Source organism: Lontra canadensis, unplaced genomic scaffold (genome assembly GCF_010015895.1).
Source record: "Lontra canadensis isolate GAN:19392208 unplaced genomic scaffold, GSC_riverotter_1.0 scaffold45, whole genome shotgun sequence".
In the NCBI taxonomy this organism is placed as follows: Eukaryota; Metazoa; Chordata; class Mammalia; order Carnivora; family Mustelidae; genus Lontra; species Lontra canadensis.
In genome coordinates, this window is record NW_022631039.1 from 13522032 (window position 1) to 13545091 (window position 23060).

General features: G+C 56.8%; 2 protein-coding genes across 8 annotated transcripts in view; one reads left to right on the top strand and one right to left on the bottom strand.

Annotated features, from left to right (window-relative positions):
• Positions 1-1068: 1068 nt before the first annotated feature.
• Positions 1069-15305, bottom strand: BRAT1 (BRCA1 associated ATM activator 1). 7 transcript variants are annotated; one of them, XM_032872783.1, is made up of 14 exons: positions 15246-15305; positions 14246-14389; positions 9650-9804; positions 7260-7407; positions 6447-6819; positions 6097-6216; positions 5015-5106; positions 4214-4332; positions 3952-4138; positions 3675-3748; positions 2723-2825; positions 2519-2617; positions 2187-2362; positions 1069-1872 (listed from the first exon to the last, which is right to left on the bottom strand). In XM_032872783.1, exons 2-14 carry the CDS (start codon positions 14370-14372, stop codon positions 1174-1176), a joined length of 2472 nt encoding a protein of 823 aa, XP_032728674.1. In that variant the 5' UTR covers positions 14373-14389; positions 15246-15305; the 3' UTR covers positions 1069-1173. The 7 variants fall into 7 exon arrangements, with proteins under 7 accessions (XP_032728674.1, XP_032728675.1, XP_032728672.1 ...); XM_032872784.1 differs by lacking the exon at positions 15246-15305 and adding an exon at positions 15052-15223 and having other exon boundaries at positions 1069-1869; XM_032872781.1 differs by lacking the exon at positions 15246-15305 and adding an exon at positions 15052-15223.
• Positions 15306-17770: 2465 nt separating this feature from the next.
• Positions 17771-23060, top strand: part of IQCE (IQ motif containing E) — a 44816-nt gene continuing 39526 nt past the window's right edge. The window contains exon 1 of the mRNA XM_032872789.1: positions 17771-17882. Coding sequence (XP_032728680.1) covers positions 17847-17882 — 36 coding nt within the window. The 5' untranslated portion in view covers positions 17771-17846. The remainder of the gene's footprint in view (positions 17883-23060) is intronic.

A 23060-nucleotide genomic window follows, 5' to 3' on the forward strand; every position in this document is an offset into this window, starting at 1 on the left:
CCGTTATTCCTGGCGGGTTTCCCGTGTCTGCGGCACCTGCAGTGAGAGCCCCACTTTGATTTTGGGGGTTAGTCCTTTGTAACCTCTCCTTTCCGTCGTCAGCTTTTCAATTCCACTTACTGATCTCTTCAAAGGATCAGCTTTTGGCTTAGGTGATCTCCTCTACTCACTTCCTGTTTTCAATTTCACTGATCTTGGCTCCAATTTTGACTCTTTTCTTCTGCTTTAGATTTATTCTGTTCTTTTTCTACTCGTCAAAGGTAGAACCTATTGATTTGAGATGCCCATTTCCTAATCTCTGCGCTCAAGGCTGTAACCTTCCCTCTGAGCGCTCTGCTTCATCCCACAAACTGCCATAAGTTGTATTTTTACTGTCTTTTCATTAAAAACCTTTCTAAATTTCTCTTGGGAGTTCCTCCTGGACCAGGCCAGCTGCTTCAGAACTCCAGAACACTTATCTGTGGGAGGCAAAGGGGAGATTCTCCATTTCACAGATGAGAAAACGGGTTCCTAGAGGTAGCGACATGCCCAGGGTCCCATGACCCAGAGGCGCCAGAGCTGGCCCCGGTGTAGCCGTACAGCCCCTGGGCACCGGCCTGGGTCCCGACTCCCTGCCACGCTACCAGCAGCAGCTCTCCCTGCCCGGTCGGCTGAGACAGCAAGCTGTCAGTCACTACGAGTGTATAGTGATCTTGGGGGTTCAGAGGCTGGAGGCCTGGCCTTGGTCCAGCCCGGGGTCACAATCACTGGGGACTGGAATCCAAGGCCGGACATGCTCCAGCCCGAGCTGTTGGCTCTCTGATGTCTAGGTATCCCTGGGGTACAGTGGGTCCAAGCGGAGACACCCCAACACACACTCATGAAGCACGTGGCTGTTCAGCAGCGAAATCCTTCTGCAGATGTTTCTCCAAGCCCCACCAGGCCCGGAACCTACCCCCCAGGGCAGCCTAGCACAGGCTAACTCAGCGGCACTGCCAAACACCATTTATTTTGAGTAAAAAATAAGCCACTTCCTTCATCACACATCAAGACGAACTTGTCAACCTGGCTGGTCCCACCTGGCTCCTTTCTCCCCAAAGATCCCTCGCACCACCAGACTGGCCGGCACTCTCAGGACAACAGGGTCCCAAGGCACAGGGGAGGGGGGCCCGGGCATGTCAGCCCGGGGCTGCCTCAGTAGCAGTCGGCCTCATTCTCCCCCAGGATGCCCACCGTGGCCAGCATGTCCTGCAAGAGCGACTGAGGGCTCTTCTCCACGTGGTCGCTGCTCTCGGCCAGTGCCCCCCGAAGGCCCTCCAGGTCCATCGACCTCAGCACGGCCAGCACAACCTCGGGCTCCAAGTCCCCCAAGGGCTGGGCCTGATCGCCTGCCCGCCACCTCTGCAGGGCGGCCTCCACGGAGGCCACATTGGGGCTGCTCCTGGGCTCCTGCAGGCTGCTGGAGGAAGCCGTCTTGGCCCTCAGGAGGAGGAGCAGATCACAGGACTTCTGAGCCACGGGTCGGTCACAGTCAAACAAGGCACGGAAGGCGAACTCAAAGAGCCGCACTCGGCAGAGTGGCTGCAGGGCCTGGGTCAGCGGGCCAGCGGGGGCCGCCACGGGCGGAGTCACGGCATAGGGACAGTGGGAGCGGGGCGGGCCCAGCGTCTGCTCCAGGAACACCAGCGCCAGCTCCAGGCCCTGGGCCCGGACCTCCCAGTCCAGATCCTGGCCGGCCACCTGGAGCACGCCGGCCACAAACTGTTCCGTGTCCCCCACCACGTCGGAATGGCTATCCCTCAGCCACTGGGTGAAGACCTGCATGACGGCCCTCCGTGGGAATCCCTCCGAGTCTGTGGACAGGATGTGCAGAAGCTCCCCGAGCAGGCTCTTCTGGAGGACAGAGCGAGAGGCAGTGGGGGGGGACAGGGGAAGGTAGGCCCCCAACGACGGGCACAGAACCCCCGCCCGATAACAACCCCCTGCCACCCAGGTGTGGGGTGAAACCTGCTTTTCCCCTCAGCCCCCATTTGTTCCTGTATCAAACAAGGGTGACCACACCCAAGTGACAGGGTGCTTGGAAGAAGAGCCAGAAATTCAGGGAATGTGTGTGACAGAACCCTGGTCCCAGACTGCCCAACACTGGGCGGCCAACCCACTGGGCTCTGCACATCAAGACAGCTCCCTGGAGACCCACCGCCTCCTACCTGCTGGCCCCCTGGGTGCTCAGGGCTGGCAGGGGGGACACACAGCCCCTGGCTGGAGAGCTGCCCCATGGCAGTCACTGCGCTGGCTCGGACGTAACTCTCAGGGTCTCGCAGGAGCTGCTCGGTGAGCCTGGGCACCTCCGAAGCGAGGAGCGCATGTCTGAAGCCGGCCTGCACTGGGGGTCCAAGTGGCCACAGGTGGCTGTGACTAAGGCCGGAGCCTGCAGCCTCCTCCCTCGATTCTCCAAGGGCAGCCACGGTGCTCTGCTTCCCGAAGCCGACAAGAGATAGCCAGCGGGCCGAGCCTGGGCCCCCTCCTGCCCAGCACTCACCTCCCCAATGTCTGGTCATCTGGGTCAGGAACTCGAGGCCGGAGTCCCTCACCTCCCAGCAGGGGCTGCACAGACGCTTCTGCAGCACAGGGAGCAGCTCTGGGGCAGGAGGGGCCGCTCAGAGGGGCCCAGGCCAGGCCCGCCCTGCCCCCAACCGCTCACCCCCGCAACCCCCTCGCTTTACCTGGGGAGGGCCCAGATTACCTCTTAGGAACAGCAGGGCGTGGGAATCCAGGTCCAAGCAGCCGGGGGTCCTGGGGGAACTCAGGAGCCACCTGAACGTGGCCTGGAAGGCCTTCTTCAGAACCTGGAGCAGGCAAAGCAGGGCTGCAGGGCCAGGGGCAATGAGGGGGTAGCTGGCCTACCTGGCCTGGTCTGCCTAGCCGGTGCTCCTGCCCCTGCTCTGGGACACGAGATGGGGCCCCAAGGGCAGGGGGAGGCCAGCAGCGGGTTTCGTTCTTATGAGGCAGGAGCCCTGGGCGGCGACAGAGCTGGCATTCCGGGGCCCCAGACAGGAGGAGGAGGCCGCTCCCGTCAGGACGCCCCCTTCTTGCACTGGACAAATTCTGCAGGCCCCCTTTCCTCAGAAGCCCAGGAAGCCACCAAGCCTGCTGTCCCCCCTCCAACTGCCAGCCCAATGGCAGGGGGTGCTCTCACTGCACCCGCCGGAGCCCAGCCACCGTGGACTATATGTGCAGAAAACACTGACAAGTAGTTTGGACCCCAAGGGCAGGGCCCAGCTGGCCGCAGTCCCCACTCTCCTGGGGAATTAATCCCCTGCTCCCCATGGCTCAGCCCGCCCAGTGCTCAGTCCTCCCCACCGCTGGGCCTGGGTCAAACCCTGTGCCACCGCCTGCCCCTCACTCTAAGAAGTGACTCTGGGGGCGTCTGCGGGGCTCAGTCAGCTAAGTGTCCGACTCTGGGTTCCGGCTCAGGTCACGATCTCAGGGTCGTGAGACGGAGTTCCACGCTCAGCACAGGGTCTGCTTGGCACTGTCTCCCCCTCCCTCTACCCCGTCCCTGTTTTCTCTCCCAATAAATCTAGAAAAAAGAAGCCACTGGCCCTGTAGCAGGCCCTGCTCTGAGAGGCCTGCAGTGTGCTCCCCACACGTCTCCCCCCTCCTACCCTCCCTCTCCCTGTACCCCATGCCTGTACCGTGGGGCTGGAGTCTGGGCTCCTGAGATATTCCAGAAGGACAGCAAACACCTGCGTCACCAACTCTGGGGGGCCTGAGACAGACATGGAGGAAGCACCCAACCTTCCCCTCCAGGGACCTCCCCAGCGTAAGAGCACATCAGTCCGTGGAAAGCAGGGGACAGAACCCGTAGCCCGGCTGAATCCCACCCCTGCCCCAGAGAGGACACGTGGAGGACGGTGATCCCGGCACAGCAGAGCAGCAGGCAAGCGGGGCCCGTGGGGCGCTCTGGCTTACCTGTCTCCTGAGACAGCGTCCCCAGGAAATCGAGGGCCGCCCGCTGGACCCGCACACAGCCCAGCAGGAGCGTGCAGAGCTGGCGCCCCGCGTCGGAGGCAGGGCTCCCAGAACCCCCACACAGCTGCAACAGGGTCACCGCGGCCCCCAGCAGGGGCGCCTGAGGCCAGGGGCAGGGGCGCTGGGGCTGGGGGAGAGGGATGGGTCAGCACAGGCCCCGCGTCCCGCTGCTGCCATGGACACGGGCCCAGGCTGCACTCACCAGGGGCAGCAGCAGCTCCAGGTGGGCCAGGGTCCGGCACAGGAGACCCACACAGGCTGCCTTGGAGGGCAGGAGGATGTCTGCCGTCACGGAGTCAGCCGAGGTACTGTCCAGCAGGCCTGCGGGCCCAGACAGAGGCAGCACCCTGTCAGCGGGCCTCCCACATGCCCCTGCAGGCCTCAGGGCTGCTGCTGCATGCTGGAGACCAGCACCGGAGGCTCCCAGCGGGGGACGTGCCCAGGGTGACAGGGATGGCCAGACCCAGGCTCTGATCCTGTCTGCAGAGCTCATGAGCCGTTGAGCCCAGTCCTTCCCACAACCTGTTCCTGGGCTGGTCCTGCTGCTCAGCAGACTGGTCCCTACACTCAACACAGGGCTCCCAGGCACAAGCGGGTCCCCTTTGGGTCCCCTTCGCTGACACACCGTGCAGCAGAAGCAAGACGAGTCACAACAGAGGAAGCCACCACTCCACCACCACCCTGGTCACAGAATTGGGACGCATCCAGGGGACAGCTGGCGGGCCTATTGTGGGCCAGGAACTGCCATGTGGCATGGGCCCAGCTTGCTATGGGGCCACCTCAGATACCACCCACTGGGGATGATGCTGCCCCATTCATCCCACAGTTGGGACAGGAGACAAGCAGCAGATAGGCCCAGGGCGACAGCCCCTACCCTGCATTCTCAGTGGGGGTGGTGAGCAGGGTACCCTTCCACCCACTGGCCTGCCCCACCACCAAGGACGAGCTCCGGACCCCAGCGGCCTGCCCTCCTGCACCTGCCCACCCTTAGGAAGCAGCATACCTGAGGGTCCGGGGCCCTGAGCCGTAGCTTTGAGGACACAGGCCAGAGGCTGGAGGAGGACAGCAAAGGCCTGTGCCCTCAGTGCCTGTGGACTAAGCACAGAGGACACGGTAAGCACCATTCTCGGCCCTGGGCTGAGCTGGCTGTCCCCTGACATCCTCAGCAAGTCACATCCAGACACCCTCTTGAGAAATAGCTTTCTTGTAAGCACCATGCCCAGCACTCAGGCCACCAGCGCACAGGCCGCCAGCGTGGGACTCCGAGGAAGCTGCTAGAAAGCACCTCCCCAAGCCCCAGAAACAGACCCTAGAAGGACGGGCCACACCTGCTCCAATGGACAGTGTCTGCTAAGGGCCGGGGGATAGGAAGCCCAGCTCCCAGGAGCATTCCTGGGGCTTCATCTCCTGTGTCTTGGGCTCAGGGTCAGGTGGAAGGCTAAGCCAGCACAGAATTCTCCCGCCAGGCTGGCTGCCTGGTCGCCCTCCTTCAGACCAATTCCTCTCCCTGAATATCTGGAGAGCTGGAGCCCAGAGCCAGGCTTACACTGTCCTCCTGGGCCCTGTGGCGACCTTCACCCGCAACGTGGGCCAACGTGACCACCTCTCATCTGCCCAGAACCCTGGAAAGACTCCCTCTTTCTTCGCCTCTCTCTGGACCCCTGCCTCCTTCCCTCTCCCTGTGGGAGGCTCTCTAGCCACTCCTGCTTACCCAGGGCCTCTAGAACCCACACCAGCAATGTGCGCAGCGTGCGAAGGCCACTGGGGAGGGGAGCAGAGGGCAGCTGAGCAAGCAGATCCTGGGCACAAATCTAGCCCTCTCTGACCAGAGCAGCCCTAGACGGTTTCATCTCTGGGGAACCTATAAAGCTGTTGTTTGAAAACGTTCTTCTGTCTCTACAACATGCAGAGGCCACAGCCTCCAGCAAGGCCTTGGCAATGACCCGAGTATGGCCCGGCCACACCCTGCTGCCCGCCTCTGACCCTTCTCTGGTTTCAGGAACTCCCCCAAAAGCTCCTTGACCATGGGGCCCATGCCCGAGACCTCCCTGTCTGTCCTCACACAAAATAAACCCCAATCCTTACCAGTCCTGCAGTTTCAGGATCCCTAACGCCAACAGCCCTGCTTGGGTGGGGCTCAGATGGCTCAGAGTCTGAGCCAGCGTCTCCCACAGGCCGCAGCTAGAAGAACTCAGCCCAGGAGAACTGCAGAGAAGCCCAGAAAGTCAGTTCTCAGTCCTGCCAGTACATCCAACGGAGACAGAGTCCTTCCTAGGTGTGTGGGCTTCCAGACCCCCTCCGGCATCCCCTGCTCCCTGTGTGCCCTGGCAGAGCCCACGAGTTGTGGCCCCAGGTAGAAGAGGTACCCTAAGACTTCCCAAGGGAAACAGCACCCCGATGCCTGCCCACCCTGGCTGCACCGCAGAGGAACTGACCGGGCCACACTGAGGAGGAGATCCACAAGCGAGTGTGCAGCTGGCACGGGGTCCTTCTCCAGCAGAGCGGCCACGAGCGGATGCAGCCGCACCCACAGAACTTGCGTCCAAGGGTCGTGGCAGTGACCGAACGTCGTGGTCAGGACATTCAGAGCCTGTGTGATCTGCGGGGCGGCCGTGGAGCGCAGGGACTCTTCGATGTGACCCACGATCTTCTGGGCACACGCCGGCCAATCATCAGCCTGCAGGCCGGGGGACCCCTCGGCCGGGCCTCGCATAGACAAGCTCAAAATGTGCACCAGGAGCTGCCCGGCTGCCGAGGCCACAAACAGGCTGGAATCTCCCTGCAGGGAGAAGATGGTGTCAACAGCACCTGGGGTCGGGGAAAGGGCGGGGAGAGAAGAAAATGGGGTTCAGCTGGGACAGAACCCAAGGGAGAGGGCAGATATGGTAACAGCGCCAAGTGGCTTGCTCGGCCCTGCCTCCCATCCACTCAGCGGCTGGGCACCGGAGTGGGAGAGCTCCCAGGGCGGCAGCCCTAGACCCCTGCGAGGAGCCTTTAGATCCTATTAATTTCCAAGTCACCCCAACTGCTGGGTCTGTCCTGCGAGCTAAGGACACCGCAGTGACCTCGAGGGCCTCCAGCCCCCCACTCCCCAACCATGACCCCGTATGCTCCTCACAGCAGCCCAGTGACATCACAGCCACTTCCACAGACGCGCAAACGTGGCCCAGCAAGGTGCTGTGATGTCAGCAGGGTCGCACGGGTGCGGCAAGGCCACTGGCCGAGGGCGGAGCAGGCAGGGGACTCACCGCAGTCCGCCAGGAAGTGCAGGGCACTGGGATGCTGCGCCAGGGAGCGCAGACCCTGGATCCAGCCGCTGCGGACAGTGGGGGCAGTCCAGGCGGCTCCTCCCAGGGGGCCCGCCTCCCCAAAGAGCCTGGGTAGCAACTCCCCCTGCTGGGAAGCAGAGAAGGAAGAGGTGACCTGGGCCTGTTTCCAGAACAGCAGATCAGAGATGGTTTTGCTGTTGTTTGGGGGTCGAGGCACTTCTCTGGGACTTTCTCACTCGCTGCCAACACAGGCTTCTGGGAAGTGGCAGGTGACCACCAGTGCCAGCCCCAGCGGCCCCGGCAAGGTCACGTCTGCCCACCAGGGGACAGCTTTGGGAGAAGAACTAGGTTATAAATCAAAGTTCATCAACCCTGTCGGTTGTTTACTTCAGAATTCCTCCCCCCAAAAGAGCACCGTAAGTTTCACCTCCGAAAGTCCAACTCTGACTAGGACATTGTGCTCCAGGACCCCCGACGGTCTCCACAGCCTATCGAACTCCTGAGCTGGGCAGGCAGGGTCCACCAGGGCACCCACCCTCCTCCAGGTATCCCCCACTCCGGTGCCCCAGCACACCTGCTACGTTTGCCCGCCCTGCTCCTCGCACCTGCTCAAATCCTTTACAACCCGGCTGCGAGCCCACCGCCCTCACAAAGCCGACACCTACCCCCAAGCTGGCAGTGGCTAATTGCCCCCACCCAAGCTCCACTGGCTGTGGATGCCCACGGGACGATCACGCGTTGGCCTACATTTGCTGCCGGTGTGTGACATTCTCATTCACTGCTGAGTTTCCACACGGCGTGTGGGAAACCCGACGCTGCCTCTTACCGAAGGCACTGCTGGCTGGTGCAGTCATTCACTCCGAGCCTCCGTGCGCCAAACCAACGGCGGTCAGAGCCTCTGCCTGCCCGGCCAGGCCCCAGGGCATCCTGTTCAGCTACGGCCTGACCCTCAAGCTACAAGGAGCCCCTCTGATTATCTCCGACTCCAGGACCTGGGACACCGAGACCTCAGAGACAGATGCCAACCGCTCACAGACATGAGTCTAACTCTATAGCGGCCACAGGCCCCTGAAGGGGTGCCGCTGTTGGCGGCTCACAGGGAAGGCACCTTGTGGGAGCCGTTTTTCGTCCATCTGCATGTCCCCTGCCTGGACACTGTCAAGTGCAGCTGGCTGATGAGGAGCCCGTGGGGCTTAAGACATCCCAGGAGTCTGTGCAGGGGTAGCTGGGAAGGGAACAGAAGGCTACCCAGTGCTACGGGCTCCGGAGCGGGGAGAGCAGACTCTCCCTGCAGCTGAGAGCCCATCCCCCGCCCAGGCCCCTTGGCCCTGAGGGAGCCAGCGGCAGACTCCTGAAGGTCTAGTGTGAGCTCTGCCATTTTCACGGGGCACCTACATTAGGCCTTCCCCCTATCCTCATCTGCTAAATGAAGACCGCTGGTCTGCTGACTGGCCAGGCTGCCAGGATGAAACGAAAGGGCTTCTGCAAACCCTGAAGAGCTTTACAAACCACAAGGCACCACAGGTGTGCGTGTGTGATCATGTGTCACTCGAGCACAGCCAGCACAGACTTATGCCCCAAGACACATGTCGGTACGGCCAAAGAACACCCTGGAAGGTGGGTCCACAGCAAGCTGCGCTTCTGGAGAACACGTGTAGCTGGACTGAGGAGCGCCCACGAGCGGCATCCCAAAGCTACTGAGGGGACACATCCCTCCCCGCTACTGTCTTCTCTCCAAGCAGCCACATCACAGCATGGCCATCCTGTGGCCTTGGGCACATTGGGTCAGAGAAAGCGATGTGCCCTCCCGCAAGCTGGGGACACTCCAAGGTGCCCAGAGATGCCATCGAGGGCCAGACAGGCTCCCATCAGGCATCGCCTAACCAACCCAGCTGTGCCCATGCAGGGGGCCGCAGAGCCATAATATGCACGGCTCTGGGGGCTCTCTAAGCTCTATGCCTCAATTCTTATGAGTCACTCATTCATTCATCCAACAGGACCAAGTGTGAGACCGGTGGTCTTGGTTAAGCCTTGTGAGATGCACAGCCCTCCTCTCTGTCACAGGAAGAAACCAAGGCTGAGAGGGCGCATGATCTCGGGCAAGTCCACACCGCGGGCCAAGTGTCAGAGCTGAGTCAACCCCAGCTCTGATTCCAAACATCTGACCCTTTTACCCCAACATCATTCTGGGCCAGCTTTTCAAAGAAGGATCCCACTCAGGAATAAAAACCTGGTGCTACGAGACACAGCACGGGGCAGCACGGGGCAGAGACCGAGGGGCCACGGCGGCCGCCCTGTTTTGTAACCCTGCACAGAAGAGAGCTGTGCACTTCTGGGTGGGACACTGAGGTGGCAGGACCCAGGCTCACCTGAAGATACTGGAAGCAATCTTCCTGGGCTGCAAATACCCCCGTGAGGCGGAGTGAGAAGGAAAGGACTCTGGAACTCAGGTCCTGGGGTTTCAGCACATGGCACAGCAGCTCCACGAGGCAGGGGTTCTCCTGCAACAACAGCAGACTGGACCCTGGGGGGAGGCCCAGCCAGAGAGATGGTCACCGGGGCACCGTGATGCAGCTTGCCCTAAAGGACCATTCTTTTTTTTTTTTTTTTTAATAGTTTATTTATTCGAGAGAGAGAGTGTACATGCGCACACACAGGAATGAGTGGGGGGAGGAGCAGAGGGAGAAAGAATCCAAAGCAGATTCCCCTCTGAACACACAGCATGACTGCTTGATCCATGACCCTGAGATCATGATCTGAACCAAAATCAAGAGTCCGATGCTTAACTGACTGGACCACCCAGGTGCTTCCCCCCGCCCTTTAAGTTTTATTTATCTAAGTCATCTCTACACCCAAAGTGGGGCTCAAACTCCTATCCCTGAGGTCAAGAGTTGCACATTCTCCGACCGAGCCAGTCAGCTCTTCCCCTAAAGGACCATTCTTTTTTTTTTTTTTTTTAAAGATTTTATTTATTTATTTACAGACAGAGATCACAAGTAGGCAGAGAGGCAGGCAGAGAGAGGGGAGGAAGCAGGCTCCCTGGGGAGCAGAGAGCCCGATTCGGGGCTCGATCCCAGGACCCTGGGATCATGACCTGAGCTGAAGGCAGAGGCTTTAACCCACTGAGCCACCCAGGTGCCCCTAAAGGACCATTCTCATGGCATCTTCCAGACCTCTATCTCTCCCACTGTTAGATTTAGCAATCCCACAGGAGAAAATATTTGTGACAACCACAAAGGAGTCACGACCTGAACTCAATGGGAGGGCGCAAACTAGAAAGGCATCACCCCCACATCAGGTAAGGGACAGGATAGGAAACCCAAGGGCCCAGCACACCAGAACAGGCCTTCTGTTGCTGCTGATTACAAAAAAGAAATGCAAATTAAAGCAGGAGACCACCTTCCCTCTCAAATGGATGCTTTTTCTTACACTGAGACTACTGCTTGCAAGAAGTACAATGGAACAGCCATCCTTTTCCAGACGGGCACCTGAGATGTCTGTACTCCATGATGCTGCTGTCCGAAGGCACCAAGGTGGGCCAAGGGAAATGGGGGGCGCAGGCTGGGAGGGTTTCCCGTTGTGAGGCCCTTGCAGACACAACCACCAACGACTGTGGTTCAGTGAGAAGGAAAAAGACCGGAGTGAAGAAGAAAGAGCAGGAATCCAAGAAACTAATAACCACGTGGGTGAATCTAAAAGGCATCAACTTGGGCACCTGGGTGGCTCAGTGGGTTAAAGCCTCTGCCTTCGGCTCAGGTCATGATCTCACGGTCCTGGGATCGAGCCCTGAGTCAGGCTATCGGCTCAGCGGGGAGCCTGCATCCCTTCCTCTCTCTCTGCCTGCCTCTCTGCCTACTTGTGATCTCTGTCTCTGTCAAATAAACAAAATCTTTAAAAGGCATCAACTTTACAAACGGAACAACTTTTGATGGGTTTTAAAACAAGACAGAATCAAAATTCTAGAGAATGGTAACAAGGAAGATTGTGCTGGGCTGGAGGTAAAGTGCCCTGAGATCCTCGTGTTGATGGGACGGACAGAAATTCTAGTTAACCTCTGACTTTATTTTAACTTTTGACTTTTTAAATCCAGTTTGTGTGTGAATGTAACCACTAAAGAACATTAAGTGGAAGGCATAACTTCAAAACCAGAAAATGAAAAAATTTTAGGGGCACCTGGGTGGTTCAGTGGGTTAAAGCCTCTGCCTTCGGCTCAGGTCATGGTCTCAGGGTCCTGGGATTGAGCCCTGCATCCGGCTCTCTGCTCAGCAGGGAGCTTGCTTCCCCCTCTCTCTCTGCCTGCCTCTTTGCCTACTTGTGATCTCTCTGTCAAATAAATAAATAAAATCTTTAAAAAAAATTTTTTTTTAAACAAAAGTTTTATCAATCCAACGGAGGCCAGAAAAGGAGGAAAAAGGAACAAAGACAAGGCATGGGAAGTTCTATAAAAAAAAATGCAAAAGAACACAGGTTCAAACAGAACATGTAGTTTGACAAATAAAGCAGATGTCTATTAAAGAGTTGCTCTTATTAAAATGAGAACAATCCAGGGGTGCCTGGGTGGCTCAGTGGGTTAAGCCTCTGCCTTCAGCTCAGGTCATGATCCTAGGGTCCTGGGATCGAGCCCTGAATCTGGCTCTCTGCTCAGTAGGGAGCCTGCTTCCTCCTCTCTCTCTGCCTGCCTCTCTGCCTACTTGTGATCTCTCTGTCAAATAAATAAAATCTTTAAAAGAAAAAAAAATGAGAACAATCCAGCCATGCAGCGTTTGCCAGAATCAGGGAAGCAGGATGACGCTTCCAGGGAGGGGTGGGGGGCACAGTGGCCAGGGCTCAGTGGTAGCAAGAGGAACGGTGACAAACCGTGCATGAAAGCAGAAAGTGTGATGGGTGCCTTCGGGAGAACATCGCTATTCAAAGGTGAAACAGTCTGCACCTGCACGGACCTAAGCTAGCTTCAAGATCCGTACAGGAAAACACAGAATGGAATTTCAGAGAAAAACTGTTGAATCCACTATCTCAGGGTAGGGTTTTCCCACCTCAAGAACAACCCAGCAAAGTGACGAGCAAGAACACAGTGGGCCTGCGCCACAGACAGCTGAATAAAGAGCCATCCTGCAGAGCGCCGAGGCCGACAGAGCCCAGGCCAGCCGGGGGAGAGGTGCACTGCGGACGCACCCTGCTTCCTGGAAGGGGGGGACTGGGGCTGCAGAATCACACTGTGCCAATGCTCGTACCACCCTGGGTGTGAACTCACTGAAAACCAACCATCTGTACACTCTGCGTCAGGTCCATGGTATGTGAATTACGTCTCTGAGAAACCTGTCTGAAAGGAATTTTTAAAATCTGACGACAAACTAGGCCACAGCTGAGGACTCTACAAATACCAGAAGCGCAGTAGCTATGACGTCTACAGAGCATCTGTGGAAATTGTCTGTGGGCTCCACCACGATAAAAACCCTGATGGGTACAGAGAAATCAAAATATGCACATTTTCCAAGTCCAATGAAACAAGTTAGAAGTCAAGGATAAGAAGACTGAAGAAAACCCCACACTGTGAATCTAAAAGATACCCTTTCAAGTCCCTTGTGCGTGAGGAAAAAAAACCACCACGATAGTACGATATACCCGAAGACAAACGACAGAAGCACCTCACAGTAAAACGTGCAGGACTAAGCTTCCACAGAAGTATGCAGCCTTCCGTGCGTGTATTAAAAAGGAGAGACGGAGATGCTCAACTCCAAGGAGGGGAAAAGAGCAGGATACACCAAATGAAGAGCAGAAATTACCGACACGGGCTCTATCCTAAGGCCACTGCCAGCCAAGAGATCAACCAAGAAGAGATCAACCGTTGGCAGGAAAAGATTTCCACAGGAAGAAAGCCGAGTTATTTATAATAAGAAGCATCAGAAACACAAACACCTAATGAGAGGGCTGTGGTTATATGAAATATGGTCCATTCGCTTGATAAAATCAACATGTTCTATACAGAAAACTCCCACTGTAACGGTAACAGAGAAAGAGCAAGACACGATGTTATGTTTATGGTGTGACTTCATTTTTATAAGAAAAACGCAGCTTTGGGGCACCTGGGTGACTCAGTGGGTTAAAACCTCTGCCTTCAGCTACGGTTGTGATCTCAGGGTCCTGGGACTGAGCCCGGCATCAGCATCTCAGCATCGGGCCCTCTGCTCACTGGGAAGCCTGCTTCCCCCACCCCTCTCTCTGCCTGCCTCTCTGCCTACTTGTGATCTCTGTCAAATAAATAAATAAAATATTGGGGAAAAACAAAAACAAAAACAAAAACAAACCCGCAGCCTTAGGGCGCCTGAGTAGCTCAGTCAGTTAATCGTCTGACTCTCGATTTCAGCTCAGGTATGCTCTCAGGGTCATGGGATCAAGCCACTTGTGGGGCTCCACACTCAGTGAGTAGTCCGCTCAGATTCTCTTTTCCCTCTCCTTCTGCCCCACCACCCGCTTGCACAAATGTCCTCTCTCTCTCAATAAATAAATAAAAATCTTAAAAAAAAAAAAAAGAAAGAAAAGAAAAACAGCTTTATGATGTGTTAGGAAAAGGGACTGAGAAGAAATTAAAAAGTTGATGGCTTAATTTTCCTCTTTATTCCTTTGTGTTGTTAGGTTTCATCTAAAGAATATGTATTAGTTTCAAAATAACAAAAAGTGGTTTCTCCTAAACAAGTAAATGCAACAGTAACAACAAAGTAAGTTCCTCTGCAGTTACCTAGTGTGAACTGAACAAGAGGAGGCCTGAATCAGGGCTGGGAGGAGATCAGAACCTCAAGATATAACTGTCCCCTGCTCATTCCCTCAGGCTTCAACCTGATGTATCCCCAACTAGCCAGAGGGACTCTCTAGGATGTGAAGGAAGGGAAACAGAGGGTCACCCCTTCCCCTGCACAGGCACCCTCTGGCCTCCGGGAGACAGTCAACAGCAGCACCCTTCCCCTTACCAGCTTCAGTTATGGTTTTAAACCAGTCCAGCAGCTTCTCCAAACAGGTGTCATCTGCCATGGGCTGCCTGGGGTCTGCCAGAACCGCACAGAGAGCCGGGAGGAGTTGGGAGCACTCTGGGTCCATGGTGAGGCTGGAGAGTCCTGCAAAGAAAACGTCAGAGCCAGGTCCCACCCACGCTAGCCATAGGCAGCCCCTGTGTCTCCTTGGGCCAGGCGCTGAAGACGGTCGCCCTCTGAGGGAGCTGCCGGGATGTGATGCAAAACCTCAGCCTGGGTGGCGCTGGTCAGGAGCAGGCAAGGCTCTGAGTTGCGGCCTCCTGGGCTGGAAAGGGGCCTTAGGAGTTCGGGGCCTGCCAACCTTGGACAGCGCGTGAGCCACTTAGGGGTGTGTGCACGCGTTCTGGTGCCAGCACGGGGCACAGCGTCTCTCTCCGGGTCTGGGCGTCTGCATCCGACACCCCCGCAGCCAGCAGCGCGGGGAGGCGGAGGCGCTCTGTCCACTGTCAGTCCCTCCCGGGCCGGGAAGTGCACCTGCGAGTCCTGTCGCGAAGGGGCCGGGAGCCCCTCAGTCCTGCGGTCAGGGCGCACTCTCTCGGGAGGCTGGGGGTGGGCAGGGACTCGGTCGCAGTCCGTCCTCGGTGATGCTAGTTCCTTGACAAGGAGGGACCCTCGCTGAGGGAGCCGCCGCGGCCCAGCCGGCCGACGGGCCCAGAGGGGGCACGAGACCTGGACCCCTATTGCCGGTCCGGATTCCACCCGGGCAGCCGCTTAGGCTGCCACCGCTCCCGGGGCCCGCGGCTCACCTGCTCCGCGTCCCTCGGCCGCCGCAGGCACCGCCCCGGACCGTGCCACTTGCCCGGTCTGGCGGGAGCGCGCAAAAGGACAGCTGGCCACGGAGACCCTCAAAGTCCCCGGAAGGCCACTCGGGGAGCCGCGGGAACCCACACTTGGGGAACGAGTTCAAACCGAGTAGCGCTGAGCCAGGCCGGCGCCACACCGGTGGGCCCCACCGGTCAGCCTCACAGGGACGCCGGTGGTACGTGCGGAGGATCCAGGGGGCATTGCGTCTGGAAGGCGGGGCTTTTTCTGGAGGAAGGGGTGGGGCCAAGGCCGGAAAAGGCGTGGTCTCGGGACTTAGAGTCAGCACCGGGGCAGGTGAGAGGGATGCACGACGGAAAGGGGACTTCCCCACCTTTAAGGCGAAGTCACTGGTCCTTTGGCCTCAAAACTGGATCCTCAGGGCCCATCAGCTGTGTGCCAGACTACTCAAAGCCAGTGGACAAAAACAAGCCTCATCTTGGGGTGCCTGGGTGGCTCAGTGGGTTAAGCCTCTGACTCTTGATCTCAGCTCAGGTCTTGATCTCAGGGTCGTGAGATCAAGCCCCACCTCTGGCTCCCAGAGCAACAGAACAAGCCTCGTCTTCCCACGGTGTCAGTGTTTCAGTGAAATTTCTAGGGAAACACCAGGTACATATTACCATATAGAAAGCAGAATTCCTAGGGGTACTAAACTAAAAAATAACTTTAAAAAACATGGACTTTGATGGGTAAGCACTCCAGACACCCCATCCCCTTAGAACTCCATGGGTGAGAAGGTTTTGACTGCACAGTTATCTTCCCTGAATTGTGATCCCTCATTGTAAAACTGGGGATACTAATATTTGCGTGATTGAGCAGTTGTGGGGGAAAAACATCTTTCAGAAGCACTGTGCTAAGTGCTTCACTTAACCATAAATCCCGGTAATTCTGTGCCAACTCTAGGAGGGTGTGTACTATTACCATCCTCACAGGTGAGTAACCTGAAGGGTAGAGAGGCTAAGTCCCAGCTAGTGGGCTGACACGGTCTGGATCTGAACCCAGGCAGTCTGGCTCCAAAGTTAAATACTACATTATACACGTCCACCATTTCGTACCTGAAACTTTTGAGGACACGTGGATCAGAACATAACTATTCACACTTCAGGGAAGTTACTGGTACATACACACTCTATGTAAGATTACAATCCCAGCAGTATCTCATGCCATAATCCAATGTGTTAAAAGCCCCCCCCCACCATGAGATGCGTTAATATACACTCCAAGTGGAATACATAAGCACTGTACATAGCCTCAACTCAGACTTTTGTTGGCATGGAGTTGAGGTCAGAACAGGTTTTGCCAACAAAAAAAATTTGAAAGCCTTTTTAGAAGTTTTAGAATTCAGAAGAGCAGATAAAAAGTCGTGGACATGTACTCTCTTTCTAACTAAACGAGGGAAAGTAAGTGAAGCAACACAAACAGAAGAGCAAGGGGATTGTAGAGCCCCAGGAGCTGAGCAAGAGGTACACCTCCACAGGCAGTTTAGGTAGCAAAAGCTCTTGTCCCCTTTGTGAACAATACCTGGAGGAAATAGATGGGAGTCGTTAAGATAACCAGCTCAGTTTCTCCTGCTGCGGGGGCGACAGCCTCTGAACCATCTTGTGGCTCACGCCTTTGTTGTGCAGGTGAGGACGCAGAGGACAAGAGGGCCACGAAGCTGTAGTAGGTGTTGGTACCAGAAATAGAGCAGTAATAACCTGCCAGGCATTCCTACCACACCACACTACAGCGGTTCCTTCATTCACCCCATCAAACGAAGTCTGTCACATTGCACGCACTCTGGCATGGGCAACTAAGCACGTTACAGATACCGACTCGTTGGAGCCTCACAACAACCCTTTTCTCCACTTTGTATTTGAGGAAACAGCGGCACAGAGAAGTTACATGACTCCTTGGATGCCGAATATGTATTAATTGAGCACCTGCCTGAGCCAGACCCTGTTCCAAGGCATGGAGGCACCGCTGTGAACTAAACAAAGACCCTGCCCCAGACAGCTTACGATCTAGACACGAAATACTCTTGTAGATAATGTCAGGTGGCCAGGGGGGAAAAAGCAGGGTGAGGGGACAGGGTAGGTGCCCTTGGAGACCTGTATGAAGAAGCAAGAGCAAATGGTACTTGCTAATAATAATTTAAATAAGTTTTGGAGCCCAGTGCTCCTGAAGATCTTCATGACGCCACTTGAGTGCTGGGCAAACTCATTATTTTTTATTGTCCTGGGGCTACATCAGAACCCAAGAGCCTAAAACAGAGATCAGAGAGAATAACTTTACGAATGCCACGTGTCCAGAAGGAGCAGCCCGGGACACTGCACACTCCCCTTGTCCCTTTCAGCGTTAATCTAACAAATACTAGCATCCCGTTCTGGTGACTAGCGTACAGGTTTGTCGAGGAGCCTCCACGTGAGAGGGCTGACGCACCCCAGGAACCGTTCGTTAAGCGCAACCTGTCGGGCTCTCGGGACATCCCCCACCAACCTCCGACACCCCCATCCCCGCCCCTCACCTCCGGGCGCGCTGCGGGTCGGCCCGCAGGCTGCTCGGCGCACGCGCACGGTCGGCCGGGCTCGCCGGCCACATCCGGGGCTCCGCAGGCGGCGCGGTTGCCATGGCAGCGGGGTCGCGGCTGGCTCGCGGGCTGGGAGGCCGGGAGGCTGCGGGCTGCCGGGCGGCCGCCGGAGCTGCACAGCCAGTCACCCGAGCCCGCAGCGCCGAGGGGCGGCCGGGCAGCGCCGCCGCCATGTCGCTAGGCACCGCGGAGCCGGCCTCGGAGACGGTAAGCGCGGGCGGGCCTCCTCACTCCCTACAGCTCTCCGGCTCTCCGGGCCGGGCACGGGCCGGAGGAAGGGGCGCACGGCCGGCGGCCGCCGGGTGACAGCTGCCATTATTGTTACCGCATAAGAGCGGCCCTCGGGCCCCTGCCCGCGTGCAGCCGGCCGGGCGTCGCCGTCCCCCACCCAGCCCCCAGCGGCCCATAAACCCCGCCCGCCCCTGCACAGGCCGCCGCTTCCAGGAAGCCCTCCCGAACGCTGAGCCCTCGCCGCGCCGCGCCTGCGAGGCCCCGGCCTGTGCCGAGCCTGCGACCGCGGTCCGCGGGGCAACGGAGCCCACTGCGTAAGTGCCAGCCCACCCGGGCCTCCGGGGCGGGGGCAGCGGCCGGGACTGCGGGACGGAGCCATCTGGATGCGCGAGGCGGGGCGGGGGGGGGGGTCGGGGAAGAAGCCCCAGGCTCCCGGGAACAGCGCGCTGCCCAGCACAGGTCAGAGAAGGCTTCCCGGAGGAGGAGGAGCCTCCAAGTTTCCTCCGTTGGGTGAGAGCAAGCGTGCTGTCAGCTCTTGCCTTTTTCGAGTGTTTTTGGCGCGCATGCTCTTCGCTGGAGGGTCAACGTGGATGGATGGGCGGCATTCGGGTGGGAGGAGAACGAGGCAGTAAACCGCACTAACATGGCTTGTGCAGAACATGAAACAGGCCTATGTGGCCGCCGTGGGTTGCAGAGGGCTGCTTTAGGCTGCATGCGCCGGGCAGGTGCCCAGGACGCCCTGGATGTCCCTGACCAGAGGAGTTCTGAGTGCAGAGGGTCCAGTAAGCACTAAGGTCCTGGGGTGGGGAACATGATGTGTGTTCCAAGACGGGAATGAAAGCTTGCTGGGCAACCTCTTTGGGGAAGGTGGGCTCCAGCCTGACCCTGGACAGCCTCGCCGGCCATACGGGGAGTTTGGACTTTATTTCAGGGCTTCTGGAGGGTTCCAGACAGAGGGCATTTTGCTCACTTTGCTTCCTTCTCACGGAGAAGGCCGTGTTGGGCAGGGCTACACAGAGCTCGCCTGTGCAGAGCCTCCCTCAAGACACCAAGTCCTGCCTCATCTGGAAGGCCGGGCCACCTACCCGGGACTCACTCACTGCTCCTTTATCTTTAGAAAGTAACTCCTTAGGTCGTGATTGTGAAAATTGTGAGCGCTAGAATGTGGAATGCCAATTTACCCATGATCTAACCACCTACACAAGATCACCTTAATGTTGGTGTATTTCCCCCCTGATCTTTTCTCAATGGATCTCTTCCCACACAGCTTTAAAAAAAAAAAATCGAGATCATATTTAAGTTGTTTTGTGACCTTTACTATTTAATTTGTTGTTAACGTTTTCCCACAACTACACATTTTCAAGAGCATGATTTAGAAAGTCTGAGCTATGGCTACCCCTACTTTATCCGTTTCCCGGCTTTCCCCCTCCTGTTTGCACTTTTTTGCTACTAGGAACTGCGCAGGTGTGAACATTCTTACACACTTAAGGATTTGTTAAGCCCCTTCCACGTGAGGCTCTGAGGATGCGAAACAGTAAAGCCCTGTGCCTTGGTGTCAAGGAATCCGGTCTCGTAGAGGAACCAGTCCAAAGCTCTCTCAGCACTCAGGAGACTCTCAGCCCTTGGTCCAGGCTAACTTTTGGCTTTCTGCTGAGCTTGGGTCTGTCCAGTATCAGACAGGAATCTCTTGAGAGCAGGCACTGTGCTGTCTGTCCGTTCCCCTAGTGGACTGCAGCTGCCTCCGGGCTGGCTGGTGGACTTCCCAGAGTGTTTACTCTCTGCTGGGGGGCTCACCGTGCAGTGGCTGTGTACAGAGCCACGGGATGACACGGAGCCCAAGTGGGACCACCAGTGATTTAAGAGCCAATGCTTATGGAAGGGCTTAGAGTTTCTAGAACAAGACAGTAAGAACATTTATTAGGCATTCACCATATGTAAGGTTCTGTGTCATGTGCTTTAGTACTCAGGTGACCCCCTGGCCCTCCCTGACCTCTTGCACAACCCCTGGGTCTTCCTGCCTCCCGGACCCTCCTGCAGCCTCCCGGCAACACAGCTCGAACATATTTATGACAGCTGCTCTGAAAGACTTTGCTAAGTCCATCATCTGGGCCCATCAGAAGTTTCTGTTTCTGCATTTCCCCGTCTATCACTCACACTTTCCTGTTTTTCTCTGTGTCTAATAGTTTCCTGTTGGAAGCTAGACATTTAGAAAGAATGTTACAGCAACTCTGGATTTTGATCCCTCCTCTTCATGGGACCAATGTGGTTTGCTTGGTGGCTCATCTGTTCACTGAGTGACTTGGCTGGACTCACCCGCACTTGATCTCCCCATGCTGTGTGGCCCCTGATTCCCTGCTTGGATTCTTTCTTATTTACATCCTCTAGCCTCACCACCTAGGGGTCACCCTTGGGTCGGCACAAGCCACTTTCTGGTCAACTTTCTGCCCTTGACCACTGCATGTATGTGTGTGTGCACGCACGTGCGTGTGGGCACGCATGCCTCTGTAATGTGTGTGCGCGTGTGTGCATGCATGTGTGCCCCTGGTGCGTGTGCATGTGCAGTGTGTGCATGCCTGTGCATGTGTGTGTGTGCGTGCATGATGTGTGTGTCTGCTTGCATGCACACGTACACCTGTGGTGTGTGTGCCTGCGTGTGCCTACACGTGCGCATCTGTGACCTGGAGGCTGCTCGCACAGGGCAGGAGTTTACAGTTTTTGCCCACCTGCAGCCAAGGTCTAGCAGCTTGGGTCGCTCCTCTCCATCTGAAGGGGCAGCCTGAGAGGGCAACCTGAGCCGCCCATGTGGCCCCTGGACTTCAGGGATGTGTGATTTTACCTCTAAGCCTGGCTTTCTGGGAGCTGCTCTAGCCTCGGAGTTCCTCATTGAACCACTGTTTGGTTCAAGGTAGTGTCCATGGGCTTGTGCCCCTTGGTGGATCGAGGTGTGGTGTGGAGAATGTTTCCAAGCCCACCCTGAGTCTGCTCCTGGTGGGTGCGGTCTAATGCAGATGGCCTCCCTGAGCCTCAGGGTTGACTCTGACCCCAGGAAGGCGCTCCTGGGCCTGTTATAGTTCCACTTGCTCTGCCGGTTAACTTTCTGCTGCAATGATCGCAGAGCCAGGAGGGCTCTGTAATTGCTCCCCACCAGGTCACCGCGGCCTTCGACTTGACAGTGGAATCGGGGAGGCATGGGGGTGCTCCACTACTTGCTACAAATAAAGCCAGTGGCCCCTCACCCCCCTGCACAACCACTGGCCTGCCTCTTCCCCGGGGAAGGACTTCAGTGCTACGCTCAGCGGCAGGGATGGCTGTGTGTTTCTTCTGCTTCAGGAGGGGGCGCTGGCCTTCTGGGCTTGATTCTCCCTGTGTGGAACCTCTGCCCTACCAGCAAGCCGGTGCTTGGGGCATTGGGGACCCAGAATTCCTAGCCTGCCACATCTGGGGCAGAACTTACACCCTACCATTCCCCACCATCCTGCCTGCACCCCCCTAGAGCAGGTATCTCTCAAATAGTTTATAAGGGATGAAGTTTGGGGGCAAGGGGTGCCCCGGATTCCCACTATTTTCCCCCACATTAAGTAGATTTTCTTGAATGAATCTTCCTCTATTGCTCTATGCCTTTAGGTAAATTTCCAGAAACTTCAAGCAATTATTTATTTTATAAGCTTCTATGTTCAATGGTTGTAGAAGAGACAGTTGCCCAAGCTGCTCACCCAACCATTCTGGAAGTGTATCCTTCCTCACTGAGTCCCCACAGGCCCCTGCATCTTAGATGGACGCACCGTGTCTTCTCCCTCCGTGTTTAATTAGTAGTGTATGTGGTCTTTCAGTGCTTTTACAAATCTGGTAGAGGAACATGTCCTCTGTGGTCGAGGAAGCTGAGATGGGGAGGGTCAGTGGCATGACCCACATCGCACAACATGCACAGAAGCCTGATGCCGCTCCAGGCCTCCCGAGACTCTCTGCCCGTGGACTGCCTGCCCGCCCATGGTCCCTGGGTTCCCATCGCACAACAGGTGCTGTCTAGCCCGGCAGCCTCAGAGAACCGGCTGTTAATGTGTTTGTTCGCTGTTGGTTTTTTTCTTTAACGTGGTCGCTGTTTTTAACGCCGTCTGTGGCCTCCTACCGGTGGAAGGGGTGGGTCTGCAGCAGCTCCGTGGCTCCAGACGTGGCTGGCAGGGCTAGACACCACAGTGACCCATGGGGAGGACTGGCTAGGGAGAGGGCGTGGTGGGCTGGCACACCTGTGGGAGAGGGAGGTCCCTCGGCGTTATCCACTGCACACACACATAACCTCATTCCCTCACTGAGCCTTCAGGTCACTACAGCTTTCAAGAGTGTATTCAGAACAAGTAATAATGATGAGTGTCCACAAGAGAAACCTCTTGCTTGCTGTGTGGTTTTCAGCGGATTCACACGCACCGTTGACAGGCGCGCCCTTGACGATGCCCGGGTACCTGGATGTGGTCGCCACAGTGGCTCCTCTGGTCTTGCCCAGGATCTGCACATTGAATCCCCTGTCTTCCCTTCCTAAATGTTGCATGTTATATTCATACACTCTGCTCAAGGAAAACTCCTCTCTCTAATCAGCATGTGCTCTTTCTCCCTGAAAAGGTGTTTAGTGACCTCGAAAACCCAAGTATGTGGCTGGTAAAAGATAGTGCTTATCGGAGTGCGCTCCCTTCCCCGGCCCCACGTCACGCCGCACCATGGGTCCTGACTCTGGGTTTCAGAGAGAGGGGGATGCTGCCCGCGTTTGCAGCGGACCCGCAAGCTGCTAGCAGCATGTTGTTTAGGCGCTGACCCTCAGCCCTGCAGAGGATCCGTGTGCCTTTCAGCAAAGTCCTGCTGGGGTGGGAAGTGGGCTCCACCACACCACGGACCCCCACAGCCAGACACGGATAGTCGGTTCACAGGAGGGGCGTGCGGTCCTAACTCCCAGCAGCAGCTTCCTAAACCAGCGACAAAACAGTCTGAAAGAATTTAAATTTTGCTCCTCCCGTCTCTCTCCTTTTTTCAGGATGTAAACTTGAGCCAGTGAGTTACATGGAAACATTCTTCTCTTGAGAAACAACCTCCTAGTCCTGAAATTAGGCAGTACAGATTTTATTCGCGCCCCCCCACCCCACCCCGGGCCAGGGCAGGAAGCGTTAT